The sequence below is a fragment of the Tricharina praecox genome (genome assembly GCF_024521635.1).
Source record: "Tricharina praecox strain CBS 144465 chromosome Unknown BZA05scaffold_2, whole genome shotgun sequence".
NCBI lineage: Eukaryota > Fungi > Ascomycota > Pezizomycetes > Pezizales > Pyronemataceae > Tricharina > Tricharina praecox.
In genome coordinates, this window is record NW_026250404.1 from 2053428 (window position 1) to 2071663 (window position 18236).

General features: G+C 54.8%; 3 protein-coding genes across 3 annotated transcripts; 2 read left to right on the forward strand and 1 right to left on the reverse strand.

The window, feature by feature from the left end:
* Window positions 1-4655: 4655 nt before the first annotated feature.
* Window positions 4656-5771, forward strand: BZA05DRAFT_113646 (uncharacterized protein). The gene is made up of 3 exons (XM_051478605.1): window positions 4656-4908; window positions 5014-5229; window positions 5326-5771. Exons 1-3 carry the CDS (start codon window positions 4753-4755, stop codon window positions 5581-5583), a joined length of 630 nt encoding a protein of 209 aa, XP_051343794.1. The 5' UTR covers window positions 4656-4752; the 3' UTR covers window positions 5584-5771.
* Window positions 5147-6325, forward strand: BZA05DRAFT_385731 (uncharacterized protein). Its single transcript, XM_051482439.1, has one exon. The coding sequence runs from the start codon at window positions 5628-5630 to the stop codon at window positions 5928-5930; it is 303 nt and encodes a 100-aa protein (XP_051343795.1). The 5' UTR covers window positions 5147-5627; the 3' UTR covers window positions 5931-6325.
* Window positions 6326-6956: 631 nt separating this feature from the next.
* Window positions 6957-11340, reverse strand: BZA05DRAFT_415413 (uncharacterized protein; the record flags this gene model as incomplete). The annotated part of the gene is made up of 20 exons (XM_051485307.1): window positions 6957-7165; window positions 7412-7415; window positions 7478-7529; window positions 7775-7779; window positions 8270-8328; window positions 8422-8470; window positions 8611-8623; window positions 8679-8753; window positions 8969-9012; window positions 9160-9168; window positions 9198-9204; window positions 9280-9362; window positions 9679-9723; window positions 9970-9971; window positions 10032-10099; window positions 10301-10309; window positions 10600-10626; window positions 10904-10918; window positions 11180-11214; window positions 11317-11340. 20 exons carry the CDS (start codon window positions 11338-11340, stop codon window positions 6957-6959), a joined length of 834 nt encoding a protein of 277 aa, XP_051343796.1.
* Between the last annotated feature and the right edge of the window lie 6896 nt (window positions 11341-18236).

Consider the following 18236-nt stretch of genomic DNA (forward strand, 5'->3'; position numbering starts at 1 on the left):
GTACATACCTAACAGGAGGTAGGTGTCCATCAGCGCCGATATCTAGCCTCCTTCACGAGTTTGCATTCGGGTTCAGCTATCGAGCTCGCCCATCCCATGATTCCCATCCAACGGGCGCAGTTTCCAGTTTCCCAGGCTGGCCACACTTCTTGCAATTTCCTTGTTATTTTTTCCCGCCGCGACTTCAAAGATCAAAGAAGGCCAGTGAGATTCCATGTCGGGCTCATGTCCTGTCTCCTTGAGGTCCGCGGGGAATCCGCTTCACCTCGAGCCCACGGAGCTGGTTCACCGCTGCTAGGTATCCCCTCGCACTGCAGCCGCAGTAGTCCCAGCCCGCCCGCACAGGAAAACGCTCCGCTCCGCAGCCACGGCCCACGGCCAGCCAGCCAGCCAGCCAGCCCCACCGCGGAGGCGAACGGGATCTCGCATGGAACCGCGCGGTTCTGTGCTGCGCAGCGCATCCCGTTCACGTCCACGTCTACATACGTCTACGTCTACGCCTGTGTCTATGTCTAGGTAGTTCGTGCGCCACGCCACGACCCTTGTCGAAAAAACGCCAACTCCCGCGCCCTTGTCCGCGTGGACGAACTATGGTTTATGTGGGTTGATGATGTTTCACCGCCACGAAGTCGATCGGCCAGCTCGCCGGCCGCGAAAGCTCACGGAGCCTCACTCGACCGCCTACCCCCCCCCCCCTTCCCACCCCCCACTCATTCCCCGCCCCCACCCACCTCGTTGCGTAAGTGCCCTCAATGTACCAGGTAGTATCTACTAGTATCTATTGCCGCGTTGCGTTGCGTTGGGACAACGTGTCGACGGCACGGGTGCACTCGGCGTCACTCGGGCGCTGCTCCTAGGACCATCTGCCGTGGCCGAGACGCGGGCCGGATGGGACGGACAGGAACAGGATCGGCACTGCCGTTTCGGGTAATGCTGGTAAATTAACCACGGTACATGGGGAGTATTGGGAGTACTTGGGCGGGACGGGGGAAGGGGAGGGGCGGATTCGTATTCTTCTCGCGGGTAAGGCGGGGAGAGAAGACTAGGTGACTAGAAGGCCTGGGAGCCTGGGAATCGTCGACTGAGTCTGCGCTGAGTCTGCACTGGCGGCGGCGGGAGCTGCGAGCGGGAGCTACGAGCTGGGTGCTGGGTGCTGGGATCACGGGGCGGTAATTTCGATTCCGGTAACTGTGAAATGGAGGGACGCGGCTTTGGGTAGATTGGAGTATCTAGACCACCAGAGCCATGTGACCGAGCTTGGGCTTCCATCTGGAAGTATTCTCGAAATTACACGAGGTGGACCGTGGAACCGGAGGTCCGGAGCATGAGGTACGAAACCGAACCGGATGATGTTTACCAGGCGCCATCCGCACGTATGATACCTACACTGCGAACAATCACGCAGCACCCCGGTTCTATGTGCGCTCTAGTGAGCGAGCGAGCGAGGCATCTGGCCGCAGATCTACGATGTCTCGCATTCGTACTCTCACCGCCAGCCGGAAGGTGCATTACGACTCATCACTCATCGCCCGTGAGCAGAGGCTCGGCCTTCCGCTTACTTGCCTACTTCTGCACTTCTGCACTTCTTACCCATCGCTGTGTACGAGCGGAGTCCAGTCCAGTCAGAACTCCGTATGTACGATAGATACGGTGATCTGCGCCCCATCACGAGGCTGTCATATGAGGCCCGGTCGGTTGGTCGGTCGGTCGGTTCCCAGGTACATACTATACATACTATATATCTGTACATACTATACATACTATAGACATAGCATGTATGTATGTACAAACGATCCCCTTGACATCCCTCCCGCCCTGCGTCGAGACTCTATAGATATGGAGGGATCTCGGCGCCGAGAAAGTGGGAGATTTGTTTGCGAATTTTAGGGCGCCGAGGTTGATGATTGGACGCGGCTATTGCGGGGCGGTAGAGTAGTAGTCAAGTGCAAGCACCTGGGGGCACGTGTATGTGTGTGTGGCCGCCGCCGCACGGGACAGCTCATTCGATTCTATTCGATTGGAACAACATGGTATGTATTCGAATCCTGGGAAGAAGAAATAATCATCCGCCGCGAAAGAAAAAAAAGACAGAAATAATTCTTTAATCAATCTGAAATCCGGCGGCGGGATGAGGGTTTATCTATCGAATTAGGGCTAAAGTGGGTAATTCCACGCAAAACCCTGGAATTTATTCAATGCGGAATACCTAGAAAGTGGGGGGTATGGTGGTGGCGGATGGAGGTACGATACGGACATACGATACGTCGAATGTACCGGGAGGAGGAGGGGTGAGTATTTTTGGGCCCTTCTCGGTTCGGAGCGAGGAGCGATTAGTTAGCGTCTTGTCCGAGCGAGATCCGAAGGGGGGAGCTCCCACGATCTAGAGGCGTGTCTTCCCTACGCTCCGATCGAGACATAGGCAGCTGTATATCGGGAGGGGGTGAGGGGCGACGCAGGTTTTCGCAACTCCGTTCCGGCGCTGAAACAACATGGACGCGCCGCTGCGCACTGCACCGCACCGAGCCCAACAAACACACTTGGGTAGAGTATTCCCATGTGCTGTGCTTACATACCGGTACATACGATCGATAGATACCGTATCACCGTCACCCCACGTCCGTCCGCTCCAACAGCAGCTGGCAAGGCGAGGACCAGGACTTCGGAGATGCCGGCTTGCCCGGCGAGGGCGAGGGACCGAGCTCAGCGAGCAAACCACCACATAAAAAAAACAATAACTAAAATAAAACACACACACTTCCAACCGAGAAGGCATTGAGTGAGTGATGAAGCCTCGAACCGCCCCGCCCCCCGCCCCCCGCCCCCCCGCCGAGCCGGCCAATGGCGAGCGGGCTTTCCACCAACACCCCCCGGCGACCGGGGTGTGTGTTGCGGGTACGCATGTGTACGAGTTTCGATGCGTGCGATGCGTAGAGTACTCTACGTACCCAAGTAGTTGGAGAGTGCTCTACTAGTAGGTACTATACTTTGCCTGGGACTGGGACTCGGCGGGCGGGCGGGGGAGGGGGAGGGAGGACTGACATGATGATGGCCGCCAGCCGCAGGTAGGCTTTTAAGCACATGCATCGCATCGCATCGCATCACTGGTCGCCCCCACGGGTTGTGATGATAGCCAGTGATGGTGATAGTGGTGGTGATGTGATGGTAAGGTGATGGTGGGATATCCGGGTGGACTCGACGCACATGTAGGTACGTACTTGACGTACTTGACGGACTGAACAGCAGCAGCCGCCGCAAAGGCACAGGGTACATACTGTACACATCCCAAACGTTGAGGAATCCCATCCGGACGCCGCAGTGCACGCCTTGCCTTGCAGGTGTCTGGATGTCTGGATGTGCGTGTGGCCGGGGGCGCTCCTACATACCGGTACTAGGTACTTGGTGGAGTGCTTCACTCTACTCTATGTACTATAGACGCACAGGATTCCACCACTCCACCGCCGTGAGCGACGGTCCGGTCCGGTCCAGTCCAGTCCAGCCACTGGGGGGGGCCGCGGTCTGGATCTTGGTACATATTGGGGGGTGGACGGGTTAGATATTGCTACCCAACTCGAGGCTGGCGTCCGTCTCGCTGAATGGCTGGATATCGATATCGATGAGGATGAAGATGGGGAGGGGCTGGGGACTGGGGAAATGCTCCCTCCATCACTGGCACTCACTCGCCAAGGCGAGGCATCGCCCAGTCTCCCCCCCCCCCACCTCGCCTCGTTCAGCCTAGTTTTTCGAGTGTTGGGAACATGCTAGAGGTCACATATACCTAGTATATGTAGATGGTTACCGTCGTAGTTAAGTGCTTACTCTGCAGAAGCGTTTGCTGTCTGCTGCTGTCTACTACTGTCTGCTCTACTGCTGTTGGGAATCCATAAATCCATGAATCCATGAATCCATGATGATGGCGGACCTACATACATACAAGATGCGTAATGATGATGCTGATGATGATGACGATGATGATGGTGGGGCCTTTAATCTACTTACAGCACACTCATACGATTCCAACATTGCCCCGCCTTGCGGGGGGCTGTTGAAATTCGAGTTCGTTTGTTCTTATACCGTACTCTGGCTATACTAGAGTGGCCGGTCGGTCGGCTGGGTTGACAGCTGGTTATGGTGGTGGTGGGAGTGGGGATGATGCCGGTGTGCATCCATGGCGGTGAGGAAAAGGTGTGGCGCGACATAAGATGCAGAATTCGCGATTGGATTGGATGACATGTACTTTGCTAGTACCTACTGGTATGTGTGTTATGTTGCGGCCGGTACTTTCGCTCCTATCTGCTCTGTCCGCCGTGGCCCCAACTTCCAAGTCCATGGCCCCATCGTGATCGGTAACTATCATGATCAATTACCTACATGCCTTGCGGCTGTAACTCTTCACTTATGTACCGATAGCTACTGGTACCGTTGGGGGGTCATCACGTCCTGTCGGCACCTTGCACCTTGCACGCCGCCGATTATGTACCATAGACGGAACCCCCCACGCCTGAACCACTCGTGGGGCCCACGGTTCCAACAGTTGCCATGCTAACCTACCATCCGCCATCCAGCATCCACCGTCCAACTGCCGCTGCTGCACAGTGCACACGCACGCACGCACACTTGGGATGAATTAGATGCTGTCGACCTGTCGATTGGATTCTCTCTCACGCTCACACTCTTTCCCTCTCTCTACCGTATCTCTCCCGATATCTACCAGGAAGGGGACGAGAGGGGGGCGGGGCCGATATAGCGAAAATTATGCGCTCGAATCGATCGTTGGGAATGGGTATGGAAGGAAACGCGAACGCCTCCTCCATCCAATCCTCCATCCAAACGGCCATCATGGGCTGCAGGAAAACTGTCTTACCCACAACTGCCAGAAAAGAACAGAACAGAACAGTTTGCGAACCTGCGGTAAGGTCGAGCCAACAGGCTTCCATCCCCCTCCCCTTCCCACCTCGATATTTTTTATTCCTTTTTTTTTTACCCCGGGTGCTAGTAGTTAATGGCTTCACACAGCAGCCCGTCCATTCGATCGAGCGAGCGGGCCCACCGACGTCGTTTCGCTCGCCAAGGCCGAGTCATCTCCCATGCGCATTGCATGTGCAGTATGTAAGTAAGAAGTGCCATGTATGTAGAGTATGTAGGCGCATGTATAGCGCAGTCCCCATCCAGATTTCTCAAAAGTCGGAAACCCGAAAAGAAGTCCATCGTTACTTCTTACTTACGCAGCTGGTAAGTTTGAGGTCAGCCCCATACGGTACCATATCTACCAGGTACGTACTCGAGGTACATACATGGACTAGGTATGTGGAGTAACTGTCGACGCAGGAATCCCGCAAGCAGATCAGCAGAGTCGCCTCCGACCCTCCCCTCTCCTCTCCTCGAGCTAGACCAAGTATCATGTATTATACCAAGGCGAAACCCCCGCTCCCTTCCAACTCGACGGAATTAGCAGTTACATGCTGCTACCGACGGCCATGTACCGACTGCTACTGCTACCTACTGCTACTGCTTATGCGGGGTTTTTGGGCAAATCGGTACCTACCTGGACAGTGCGCAAGTCGCTATATTGCCGTAGGTATATGATATTTGATTTAATGTAACGATACCTTACATTTTAAACGTACAGTATGTGGAGTACCGTACGCGTGGTGAGACTTTTCCATGGTTTTGTTTTGTTTTTCTCTTTTTCTTCCTTCCTTCTTTCTAGAGTAGAGTACTTTCTCCCCGGCACTCCCCGGGAAATAGTATCGGGATGCAAACAAAAACACAACAGCAGCGACAACAACAACAACATCAGCATCATCATCGCGTGGCAGTCAGCACGAGGTGAGCAAAGCAAGCACCGCCAGGAGCAACGATGTCCGCAGTCCGCAGTGCGTAGTCCGCCGCCGCCACCGCCGCCGCCGGTTCGTTTTCTTTCCCAAAACTGACAATAACTGGAAGTCTGGAAGGCATGAGATGATGCAGTGGGGACTGGGGACTGGGGAAGCGGGTCCGTCTTGCTATGTATGCTGTCTACCTATGCTGTCTATGCATATTAGTTTTAGTTGCAGCGTAGCTACTCTACTTGCATACCCATTGGCCGAGCGCCAGAGCCAGACGCAGGCCGAGTTCGAAGGAGCAAGCTGGTCGAGGAGTCGGAGTCGGGTGGGTTGGGTTGGATTGGTCACGGGGGCGGGGCGGGGCACCGAGTACTCTACATACACTCACTACGATTTCCGCCCAGACCTTACCCTGCGTGCGGTGTCCGAAGTTTTTCTTTCTTTCTTTTCAGATGGGGATCTCCACAAGGATATGAAACTGCCATCGCTGCAGATAGTGTCTGGAAGCGAGAGGGGGGGTGGTGGTGGGTGGTGGGTGGTGGATGGGTGGGTGGGAGGGTGGGGACGAGAGGGGAAGAGAGGCGGGGGATCGGTGCTTCGCATTGCAGCTGCCAACCGAGATGAGCGCCGTGGCGCTCCGCTCCTCTCGCTCGCTCATGAGGAGGGGTTCGAACTTCACAAGGGAAGAAAAAAAAAACGAAATAATTAACAAAAAATAAAAAAGCGAAACAAAACAAAAACAAAACATCATGTCGGACCCGGGTCGGTCGGTAGGCGAGCCAGTGAGTGACGGCCAAGCAGGGAGGCTGGCCAGTTGCCAGCGAGCAAAGCACAAGCACAAGCACATGCAAGGAAACACGTAAGAAACCAAGCTGGAGAAGGGCGGGGAGGGGCGCGGCACAAACGGACGAAAGCACAGAACACAGAACACAGACGAACGCACTGCCGTGTGCGCCCGCCCCGCCCCGCCCCGCCCAGCAGCAGCAGCCTGTCCATCCAGATGATCTACTCTCCACCAGTAGCGTAGCGCAGTGGCGTGCAGTCATTCGTCCCCTCCTCCTCCTCCTCCTTCTCCTCCTTCTCCCGCAGAGCAGCACAGCGACGAGTGGCTGGGCCACTATCGCGTCGATCACATCAGTCTTCGATCGGTTCGGTCGAAGCCGGGCCGGCCACGGCGGATGGATCCTTCGGAACGGGCATAATCTCGCGAATCCTGCACTTCCCATCCCGATGCACTTTCCAGTGTCCACCCCACCTTCTCCGGCCACCATCGTATTTGCGGAATAGCACATCCTCGCTCGGTCGGTTCTCGAAGCGCGGCTTCGACCTTCGCGTGGCTGAGACTACGGTACGGTACGGTACACACGACGCTGCGCTGCGTTGCGGCACGTTCTTACGTACGTCGAGCGCGTGGGATGGGATGGGATGGGACGGGACGGGATGGGATGTCCACGATACCTACGGAGTTACCTGCGTAGTTTGGATATCCCCGGTGGAGAGCAAGAAAAAACACCAGCTGTTCCAACTTCCAACCGTGTTCCCTCGGGGCCACGTTACACGCCCGGTAGATGGAGGACCACTCTACTTACAAACCTACAGCCACACAATGTTATGGTAGGTACCGTATCTATCTGTGGGCGCACGCACGCACGCACGCACGGGTCGGCGACAGCGACGGCGACGCCCACGCCCACGCCACCGAAGTACCTATGACGTTGATGTCTCAGGCCAGCTAGCTAGAGTACCATAGTTAGGGGGACGACCGACCAGTGGAGCGGGTCGCTTCGGCGGGCCATCCGAGGTCGAGTCCAAGTCTAGACGCGTGGGTGGGGTGGCGTTTGTTTTTTGTTCGGATGGGAGAGAGGCATCACTGTCCATCATTCGCACACCATGGGGACGGCACCGGATAGATAGGCATGTACAATACATGTTGGCTGCGGACGCAGACCTACTGTACCTACAGTATGTCGTGCAGAATGCGAACTTGTAACATGGAACCGGAACCGGAACCTGACGCTTGGGATGTTCATGTTGATCTCGGGATCGCTGTGCGCGCGTGCACTTGCGGTTGCAGACTTGCAGTGGCGCCCCCGCGGCCCCGCCGAAAAGCTCTCCAAACTTTCGAAATATCTCGTACATACGGTACGTTATCTCGTATGTATGTACGTACTCGTGCGTGCGTGCGTGCGTGTACCGTAGGAGGAGCTATGGGGGCGGGGCGGGGCGGGGCGGGAGATCGTGGCCGCTACATACTAAATCATGCGGCGCCGCCACAGAGATGTTGCTTGGATGGATGGATTGATTAATGGGCCGTGGTGGTGGCGCCGAGCAGCTAGATAGGAAATCTACGGTACGGAGCGGAGCTTCAGGAGTTTACAGTCTGGATATCATTCCTGCAAGCGGCATTAACTAGCTCACGAATAGTGCACAACACCGTACATACGCACCCTCCTCCCGTGCTCCCGTCCGTCGACTTTTCCCGAGTCGTACTGGCCTCGGTACGGATCTACTAGCTACCTAGGTAGAAATCCGAGCCGCGCGGACTGACTTGCGAGGGGGCTTGAAGAGTACATCGAGTATGAGGTAGGTATTTACTTACCAATAGCAACACGCCCGACCACGCTCTCGCAACCACCACCACCACCACCCTCGCCACCACGGGCCATGGAACATACGGTACGGTAGTGCGCAACAGTAGCACGCAGTCCGGCCGGGCATCCATCCAGTCAGTCAGTCGGCCGCCCGATCAGTCGGTCCGCAAGCACCTGCAGTGTTGAGCGATACGCACATATACCAGGTACCTATACATCCAAGGAAGTCCCAAGTACGCACCCAGGTACTTACCCAGGTACTTACCGACTCGACTTCTCCACTCTGGAGGGGAGCCTAAATTCTGCACTCGACGACACGACGACGACGTTCCGTAGATTGCTGTACCTAGGTAGTACAAAGCCACAAAGCCACAAAGCCACAAAGCCACAAAGCCACAAAGCCACAAAGCTACAATCCTCTACTCTACTTATTTACTAGTAGTTATTAGTTCGCCAGCCAGCCATGTCGGCGCACACTGCACACGGTACGGTATATACCCCCGATACCTACCTAAGGCTATCGATTCGAGCCTGTAGAGTACCTACTTCCCGTACCTAGCCTGTGGGCGGCGGATACATCTGCCGGTAGGGTTGTTTTTCTGGTTGTTGTTGTAGAGTAGTTGGTAGAGTATATGTACCGTAGTATAGTATAATTGCACTGCACTGCACCGAACTGCACGAGTGGCGGCCGCCGCGGGACCGCGGGTGGAGGGGGAGGCTTTCTGTATGTATTGTACAATACATACTTGGACTACCTACATGACGGTAAGAAGTACTCACTTACGCAGACTCTGGAGTAGGTAGGTGTGTACACTGTAGGTATGATATGTATCTAGGAGGAGAGCTCCGAAGCCTGGTCCGCATACCGTAGAGTACCGTAGAGTACTGTATCTAGAGTAGCGGCCGGGATCGACGCAGCCTTGTCTGGGACTCTGAGGGCCTGGTATATCTATATGTAGAAGTACCAGTAGTAGTAGTAGTCGTAGTTATAGGTACTCTATCTACCATCCGCCCTTCCCCCATGCGCGCAAGTGGCTCGTGTGTTAGTTAGTCCGATCGATCAAGTGGTCCGTACTCTACCCGGAGTCTACCGTCTTAGGCCATTGAAGAATCAAAGTGTTCCGTGGCGGCGTATCACACTTGACGATTGCAATTGCAAATGATTGATAACTACTCAAGTCCGGTACTTGCCTGCTTGATGGATGGATGATGGGAAGTGGAGAACAACCGCTGTTCTCCAGTTAACCCGGACCGCCACCACGCACCTCGCACCTCGCGCCGAGTCGCCACCGGTAGTGTAGGTAGCTCCACTCGGAGTTTCAGTCTTTTAGACATCGGCCGGCTAGGTAGTTGGTGGTGTTCGGATTGCCAGTAAGGTAAGGCAACTGGGTACTAACTAGTATCTAAGCGCACGGTGCGAATCAAACGTGCAGGGACCATACATGCGAATGGTAGGATTTGGGAAAGATGGATATCAACCAGTATATAGAGCCACTTCATGTAGCAGCAGGGGGAAGCGGAAGTCGATGTGGGTACTCTAGTGGTAAATATCATACCCCTAACTAGTAGTAGTAGATACTAGTAGTGCATGGCCTCTGCTCTACTCTACTCTACCTACTAGTATGATATATGGCGACATCCCCAGCCAACCGGACACTGGGGTTCACGTCCATCGAGCGCACGCATCTACATATCGCGCACACACAGGGGAGGGGAGGGGATGGGGGCTCTTTATTTTCTGGTCCGTTTTTTGGTTTGTTTTTTTCTCTTCCGCGGCGGCGGCGGCCTCGGCTAGTCGCCTCACCTCACCTCACCTCTCGCTCTCCCGCGAGCGCTGGATAACGGCATCGGGGGCGGACCCAAGTACCGTAAGTACATCTTACTTACTTGGTTATTCTAAGTAGGAAGCAGAAGTGAAAGTATCCCTATCCCATGAGTTAGCCAGGGCGGAAGCGGATCCATCCTCCACCCTCCAGGCACATATATCTCTACATAGGAAGCGAGGAACATGTAAGACAGTAAGACCTAAGCATATCCAGCAATCCAGCATGCAGCGAAACGCGGAACAAGTTTGGCGTGACCGGCGACGGCGACCGCAAGCGCCACCCGGCCCCCGGGGAAAGTATCCAAGCCTTTTGGTTCGAATTCTTGCACCGACAAGACTCAAGAGTCCCGATACTACATACCGGTAGTACCGGTAGTACCGGTAGTTACTAGTACGGTATGTAGCGATTGCTGCGGATGCGGATGCCCATTACTTTTACTCGCGAGTCTTCCCCTGCCGTTGGAATGGAATAATCAAGGACGGAGAGAGTACTAACTACCTAGGTACTCAGCCCAATTGGTCCGCTGAGTGAGTGAGTGATCGAGTGGATGATTGATTGGGTGAGTGAGTGGGTGGGTGGGCAGCTACGGTTGAACGGACAGGAGTGCGCTCTCACCGCTTCGCCGGGGCCACCGTCCACGATCATGGTCGGGTCTACTATATACTACCGGTAGTAGTACCTAAGCAACCAGGTAGTTTGTCGCATTCTCCACATTCTCTGCGAGTTGCAATACGGTAGGTATCGTGTGATGGGCCGTCATAACTACAGAGATATATCATGTCTCCCGTACTACTAGTAAGTACAGCGGAGTGCGTGGGTAAGCAAGTAATTACTACTACCTACTACTACTTCTACTACTAGGTATAGATGCCGCTACCTAGTACTGGTAGCTGTGTAGATGTGGCCTTGAGTACTCGACTTACTTACTCCGAATACATACAAAGGCAGGTACATGCTCAGGTACACGCTTTGGTACTTTTAGGTACAGTACATATACTCTACCCGCATCGCTTCTACTACCAAACCCCCGAACCGCCGGCGCCGCCGCTTAAGCCGGGGAAGCACTCTATAATATACTATATCACCAAGCTTTTGAGACATGGGGGTCACGGGAGGGAGGGAGGGAGGGAGGGAGGCGAACACAAGCTGCGTATTGATATACCTTGTAGATTGGTGTGGTGTGTATGGTAGAGTAGTAGGGTAGGAGTAGTAACTATGATGAAGAAGACAGGCATGAGGAGGAGGAAAGCACCGTACCGTAGCGTAGGAGGAGGGGTGAAGGAGAAAGGGCCAGAGGAGTTGGAGGGGTCGTCCATCCGAACTCCGGACCAGCCAGCCTACTACACTCTAGCCTTGACTCTCTACTGGGTAATACCGTAGTAGAGGATAATGCCGTAGTGGCTGCCAAACGTATTTCGGTCCTGTCCTGTCCTATCCTTCCCTGTCCTGTCCTGTCCTGTCCTGTCCTGTCCTGTCCTGTCCTGCTCGGGTATGTAGTTCACATACGATATTTTTCAAGTTGCGATGGAATTTTATCATCTGCGTGCTGCACGTACCGTACAGAGCTAACCAAGCATGGGACGCCCCCCTCCCCCCTCTCCCGTCCTCGGGTCTCCGTCTGTTTCTGTTTCTGTTTCTACTTCTGTTTCTGTTTCTACTTCTGTTTCTGTTTCTGGGGCTGTAGAGTATCATATAGTAAGGTATAGTACACCACGGGTACAATCAATCAATCAATCAATCTGTATGACACTGGGCGCGGCGGCAACGCACATCCATCGCCAGCCGGATCCAAGACTGACTCAAGTCGTCGTCCAAGTAAGTAATCCGCGTACGTATGTATGTTCCACCGCCGCCAGGCTTCGAGCGTCGGAGAAGGAAGGGAGGAATGGAGGAAAGAAGAGACTCGAAAGGGAAGGGCGAAACCAAAAGAAAACAAAAAACAAAACAAAAACGAATGCAAGGCCTCCTCGTATGATACGTAGCGAATCACCAACGCAATGCGGAGGTATCATGATCGCAAATCGCAAATCGCAAGACCTACATACATACCGGTACATACAAACGTCTAGCGTTGGCGTTGGCATCCGCTTCGATGCGGCGGTGTGGATAGTGGTGGTGGTGCTCTGCTTTGCGATGTATGAGGTATGTGCTTCGGCAGTGTGCACCACCGTGTCGTGTCTGTCCGTCCGTCCGTCCGTCGATGCCGTACGGTATGGGACGTGCGGGGGCAGGAGAGGAGGAGGGGAGGATGGTGGAGGGGAGGATGATGGAGGGGAGGATGATGGAGGGGAGGATGGGGAAGGAGGGGCTCGGACGAACACAAAGCAAAGCAAAGCAAAAGCGGTGAACCGATCGAACGCCCCCAAGAGTTTGTAATCCTCCGCCGCCGCGATCAGCACGGTGCACCCCCCATCGTGCAATGTAATCGTGGACCCCACCGTCCCATCATCCCATCGTTCCATCGTCCCACCGTCCGAATGAGCGAGCCAGTGAGCCAGTCATCACGCCCGCGGTGGGGGCGGAGTGATGAGATAAGTTGTTCTGCACTGTACCGTACTGTATGTATGTCTGTCTGTATGTAGGTACCATGTATGCACACCGCACTCTACTCTACTCCACTCTCAAGTCTCAAGGTATGGTATGGAGAACGCATGTACATATGCTTCCAGTTGCCGACATACCCACCTACCCACGGGTTTAGCTATCGGGAGCCAGGATTCATTTTGCTTTGCGTTGCATGGCCGGTGTTTTGTCTGCAGATGTATGTAGCATATACACCGTTCGATATCACATCTGTCTGTCCTGCACTAGTTACATACATTGCCCATGCCATCGCGAGAGGGGGCGAAGGCGAAGGCGATGACGATGACGACGGTGACGGCGAAGACGAGACGTCGTAGACATAAAGTGCGCCTGCATCATTCATTGCATCTGGCATCCACCCTATCTATCTGCGTACACATGTTTCGCGAAAGCAGAGAGGAGCTCCAGAACTCCAGATCGTCCAGTCTAGAAGAAACCCGCAGTCGAAGTCGGTCATCACTCCGTCGGACCCCTCACCGTTCACTGCCCAGCCAACCAGCCAGAAAAAAAAGCAAACATTCCCTGAAACCAGTAGATAGACAGACCAGTGGACTGTGCACTACTGTCATCGGTTCGGTCCGGTTCGTTCCAAGCCTCAAGGGCGGCACGCGGTAACGTATGTAGACCTCAACGTCAGTTCACGCTTCACAGTTCACGCCTCGCGGCTGCCTGGACTGCTGCTACTACCACTGCTGCTGCTGCTGCTGCTGCTGCTGCTGCTGCTGCTGCTGGGTCTGCTGCTGCTTCGTCCCATCTCTACACTACACTACACTCGCATACCTACCATACTTTTCGTTAGTTATTCTCGGCTGGTTCGCTGCTTTCGACGGTTCTGCCACCACCACCACCACGCCCAGGAGGCGGGGCTATTATCGGTGTGATGGTGGGTGTGATGGTGGGATGGTGGGTGGGGGGAGAGTACGGAGGGGGAGGGAGGGACGGAGGGATGCATGAGAGGGGTGGTGGGGCGAGCTGCCGGTCGAATCAATCAAGCGATTGCGAACCATTCGCGGCACAATCGGATTCTCGAGGGTTTGGCCGGAAAAGTAGAGGACACAGACTTAGTTACAGTCCAGAATCAGAGACTGGATCACCAGAATCGGGGGCAAGGACGCGGAGCCGTCGAGGATGAGGGGTGTGGACACACACACACAAGAAAAGCACACACACTCACACGCACACCCGGCTCTCAACATGACCGGCCACGGCCAGTGCTGCCACATACAGCCATGGCCACATCCTCGAATTCCTCACCCACACTCACCCCATACCCACTCCACACCCACTTGCAGATCCGACACACACACCCTCTCTCTCGCAGACCTAGAGACTGGACGGCTCCGTTGCATCTCCGCCTCGCAATGGCCGTAGGTGGATGTATGTAGCATGTACATCCCCCCTCTCCACGCCCCCTCCCCCCAAACAAACAAACAAAACCATGCGGCCTCGCAAGAAGACGGAACCCAGCAAAGATCAGGGTCCATGGGATGGGAAAGGGACATACAAGTAATATCGGTTTGCTGTTGGGCGGGGAATTCTGATGAACCCCGCCCTGCTGCTGCTGCTGCGCTGCACGCATAAAGCAACTGCAGCGCCCGACTGACTAACTAGGCCCAGAGCGGATCCGCTGTAACTACACTGCTTCTGCGTGCGGAAAGTCCAAGTGGTCTGCACGAATCTGCAGGCCCGGGGCCGTGAATGTGAGCGAGGAAGAGAGAGAGGGAGTGAGATAAATACACTTGGAAATACACTTAGGAGAATAGGTAGATAAAGCTACTAGTACCGGAGACCTAGTAGCGAGCTCGCGTGAGTGACTGTGCGGGTGAGGGATGGCTGCCATGGATGATGGACAGGACTCTTGCTTACGTCCACGCCCAAAGCCTTCTGCCCCGCGCTCATTCATTCGGCGGTTCGTCCAGCCATCCGGCAAGCCATCAAGCCCATCACGCCCATCAAGCCATCAAGCCAGACATACGCCATCCATCTGCTTCTCCGTGCCTATCGCTGCCGTTCCATAGTATCGTACTTGCCCATCTAGATAGTCAGTTATGGCGTATTCTTACCAGAGTAGAGTAACCAACTTACATGCCCATTCGACAGAGAATAGAATCCGCTTCTGCCTCCTGGTCTTCTGGTCGCCAGTCCATCCGTTCCTCTCCAACCAATTAGCCCCAGGAACGGCTTGGAACCGAATCCAAGCGCCGGTTCTGACTGGACTGCACGCAATTCAACAGAGTGCTTGCAGATGTTGCTGCGGCTGCTCTGCTCTGCCAGCTACATACCGCTCGTGTGGGGGGGGGGGGGGGGGGGGGCTCAAACGGACTGCAGGAGCTGGCAGTCAATCCACTGCCCTGGATGGATGCTGCCGGCCAGCCCCCAGCCTAGTTCCAGTGAGTATGTAGAGTAGATCGCCCTTGCCCTCGCTCGTGTGCCCCAGCTGCCCTCTCATCCATCCATCATCCACACATCCATCCCTCCATCCCCCCCGCATCATCATATCCAGGGATTCCGATTCGAGCTTGTCCCTTTTTCGTCGTTACACCCAGAACCCCAATACCCTAGCCTCTTCGTCTGATTGTTGGTTGTCCCCAGCGACGACGACTACGACGACATGCCTCCTCCACTCGCCTCGCCTTGACTGTGCACCCACGTAACCGTAACCCCCCCACTCCCCTCCCCACCATCACCACCCCCCGCCCCGCCCCGCCCCGCCCCGCCCCTCTTCCGTAACCTTCCTACACCTCTCACCTCTTGCCTGCCCGCCTGCCTGTCTCAAGCTTAATCCTGTCAACCACCCGCTCGCTCGCCTCGCCTCTGATTGTTCGTCATCATCCGAAGCCGTTTTTTCGTTTCGTTTGTTTATTGCGGACGCCCGGGGGGCCCCGATCGACAAAATCATCAAATCATCCAATCATCCAATCACATCGTCGTTGCTTGCGTTGCGTTGCGTTTCAGCCCCGCCTCGCCGAGCGCTACAGGCCACACAGGCTACCGATCCGTCCGTCACTGAGCCTCCGGCTCCCTCCTCCGCCTTGTGTGTCGTTCCCGTAACGTTTCCTTCCCACCAATCCCTCCCCCCAATCCCTCCCTCCCATCCCCAAGTAAGGGACAGCCGCCCTCCCCCCACACTGGCCAGTACATAGTAGTCCGCAAGGCCTGACCTCTCCCCCCAGCCCTGCCCAGTCCTGCCCTGCCCAGTCTAGTCCAGTCAATTCTCCTCCTCAACTCAAAAGGTTCACTGGCCCTGCCTGCCCTCGGCTTTCTGCCGCGTGGACATAGTTCGTCTGAGTCTGAGTCTGAGTCTCTGGTGGACGTGCCAGCAAGGAAGCAAGCACGACCTTGCCAGCCAGCCAGCCAGGCACCAAGCGCAGGGATTTGGCGGCAACGAGGAAGCTTTTCACGCCGGTCGGTGTGTGCAAAACATAAACAAAAAAAATTAAATTTATTAAAAAAAATAGGAAGATATAGGAAGAATATACAAAAAAAAGGTGTCTATCGGGGAAGGAGGACTACTATACGAAAGGCTCGAGAAGGCGGAAAGGAAAGGAACTGAAGAAGAAGAAGAAAACGAACAAGAAGAAGGGAAGAGAAGCAGAAGAAGAAGAGGAAGAAGAAGACGGAGAAGAAGAAAAGAAAAACACAAGAAAAAGCAAGGAATTAAGAAGGCCGTTATAAGGATTCGTTTGTTCCCGCCGCCGCGAGAGCTGTCGGAGGATCTCTGAGAAGAAGAAAAGAAAAAGAAGGAGACGAAGAAGAAGAAGGGGTCGGGAACTGGAACTGCAACTGCAACTGCGGCGAAAAAAGAAAGGAAATAAGGGAAGGACCGCCAGTCACAATCCACTACAAGAAGAACGAGAAGAACAAGAATGAGCCGGTGAAGGGAGTGCGCAAAAGTCGGTTACGAGTGCACCGCGTTGATCCAGCCATAATTGTGAGTCCATCTTTGTTTGTCGGTTGGTTCAGGCCGCATCTCGTCCCGTCATCATCATCATCACCATCATCATCACCATCATCCAACACCACCATCGTCAGATATACCCATACACCCCACCTCCTCCTCGTCCTTGTCCTCGTCCTCGTCCTAGTCCTAGTACTCCTCCTTGCCCTCCTCCTCCTCGCCCTCCGCCCCTCCTCCCATACCACCCCTACTCGGATACCATACCATCATTTCACCGTCAATTCCACAAAAGTAATCCAACCCACTAGTAGAGGTCCAAAGGCTCATCATCCTTGGTAAGCAAGAATCACAAGCAGGGCGAAGCGTTTGGACGGGACACGACATCAGGTGCAGTGTGCTTCCCGATACCACCCCTCCCAGCTCCCCTCCCACCCCTCTTCTTCCTACCAAAAGTCCCCAAAGAGTTCCACACGGACAACCCTTTTGGCACACACCCCCGCCATCTGCCTCATCCTCCCATTCGACCATCCACGTAGTCGGTGAAGGAGGAGGGAGAGGGGTGACATAGCAGAGGTTGGCACAGTGATTACGGCGGCGTTGAGGTCTTCCCGCTCCCGCATGACAGTCCTCATCATCATCTCCCTATCTGGCTGTTAGCATCACCTCATCTCTTTCCCTCGCCGTCAGCAAGCGAGCACTGGGAAAGCACAGGGTCCTCTCGTCCCTCTCGTCCGTCTCGTCCGTCCACCTCCATCCCCACTGCAAAAGAATCCCTCCAGCTTCAGTCTTCTGAATCAGATACTGCTGTACGGAGCTCCATCGGGGGGCCTTTTCTTGCACCTGTACGTCTCCAGCATTGGGAGGGAAGAGAACGCTGTTCCAACTACTTGCTCCTGGCGCCAATCAAAAAAAAAAAAAAAAAAAGACCAAGCAGGGCCATTGAATTCCCCACCATTCCATCCCGCCCTGCAGATTTGATACTATATATTCCGTCTGTGTCCCGCGCTCTTCTTCCGCACCTTTTCCTCATTGATAGCCTCTCTCTCGTCCACTCTACGGCTTCCCGTTATTTCGGCGAATCACCGATCAGTCGCGTGGCCGAGAAACAAAAACTGACCAACTTGCCACCCGTGTACACACGACCACGTCCGCAAGAGCTATACTAGCCGCAGCAAACGAAAGGAAGCTCGCTGTCCAGGGGACCACACGGCAAAGCTCCATCCGCTATCTGCCATCTGCCATCGACCATCTGCCAGGGAAGGAGACGAACGGGGCGGTCTTCCTTTTTAATTGTGTTGCCGCAGTACAAAACACCGGGAAAACGACTTGCCATCTCACAGAGGCCTTCCCATTCTATTCCATCTTGTTTATCAACAAGCTTCACGACGACAACAACAATAACAACAACCATAGCCACAACGACAACAACAACAACAACAACAACAACAACAACAACAACAACACGGAAAGGAAGATCAGCCCCTACAGCTAGTTAGCCAGCGCAGCAGAACCTACC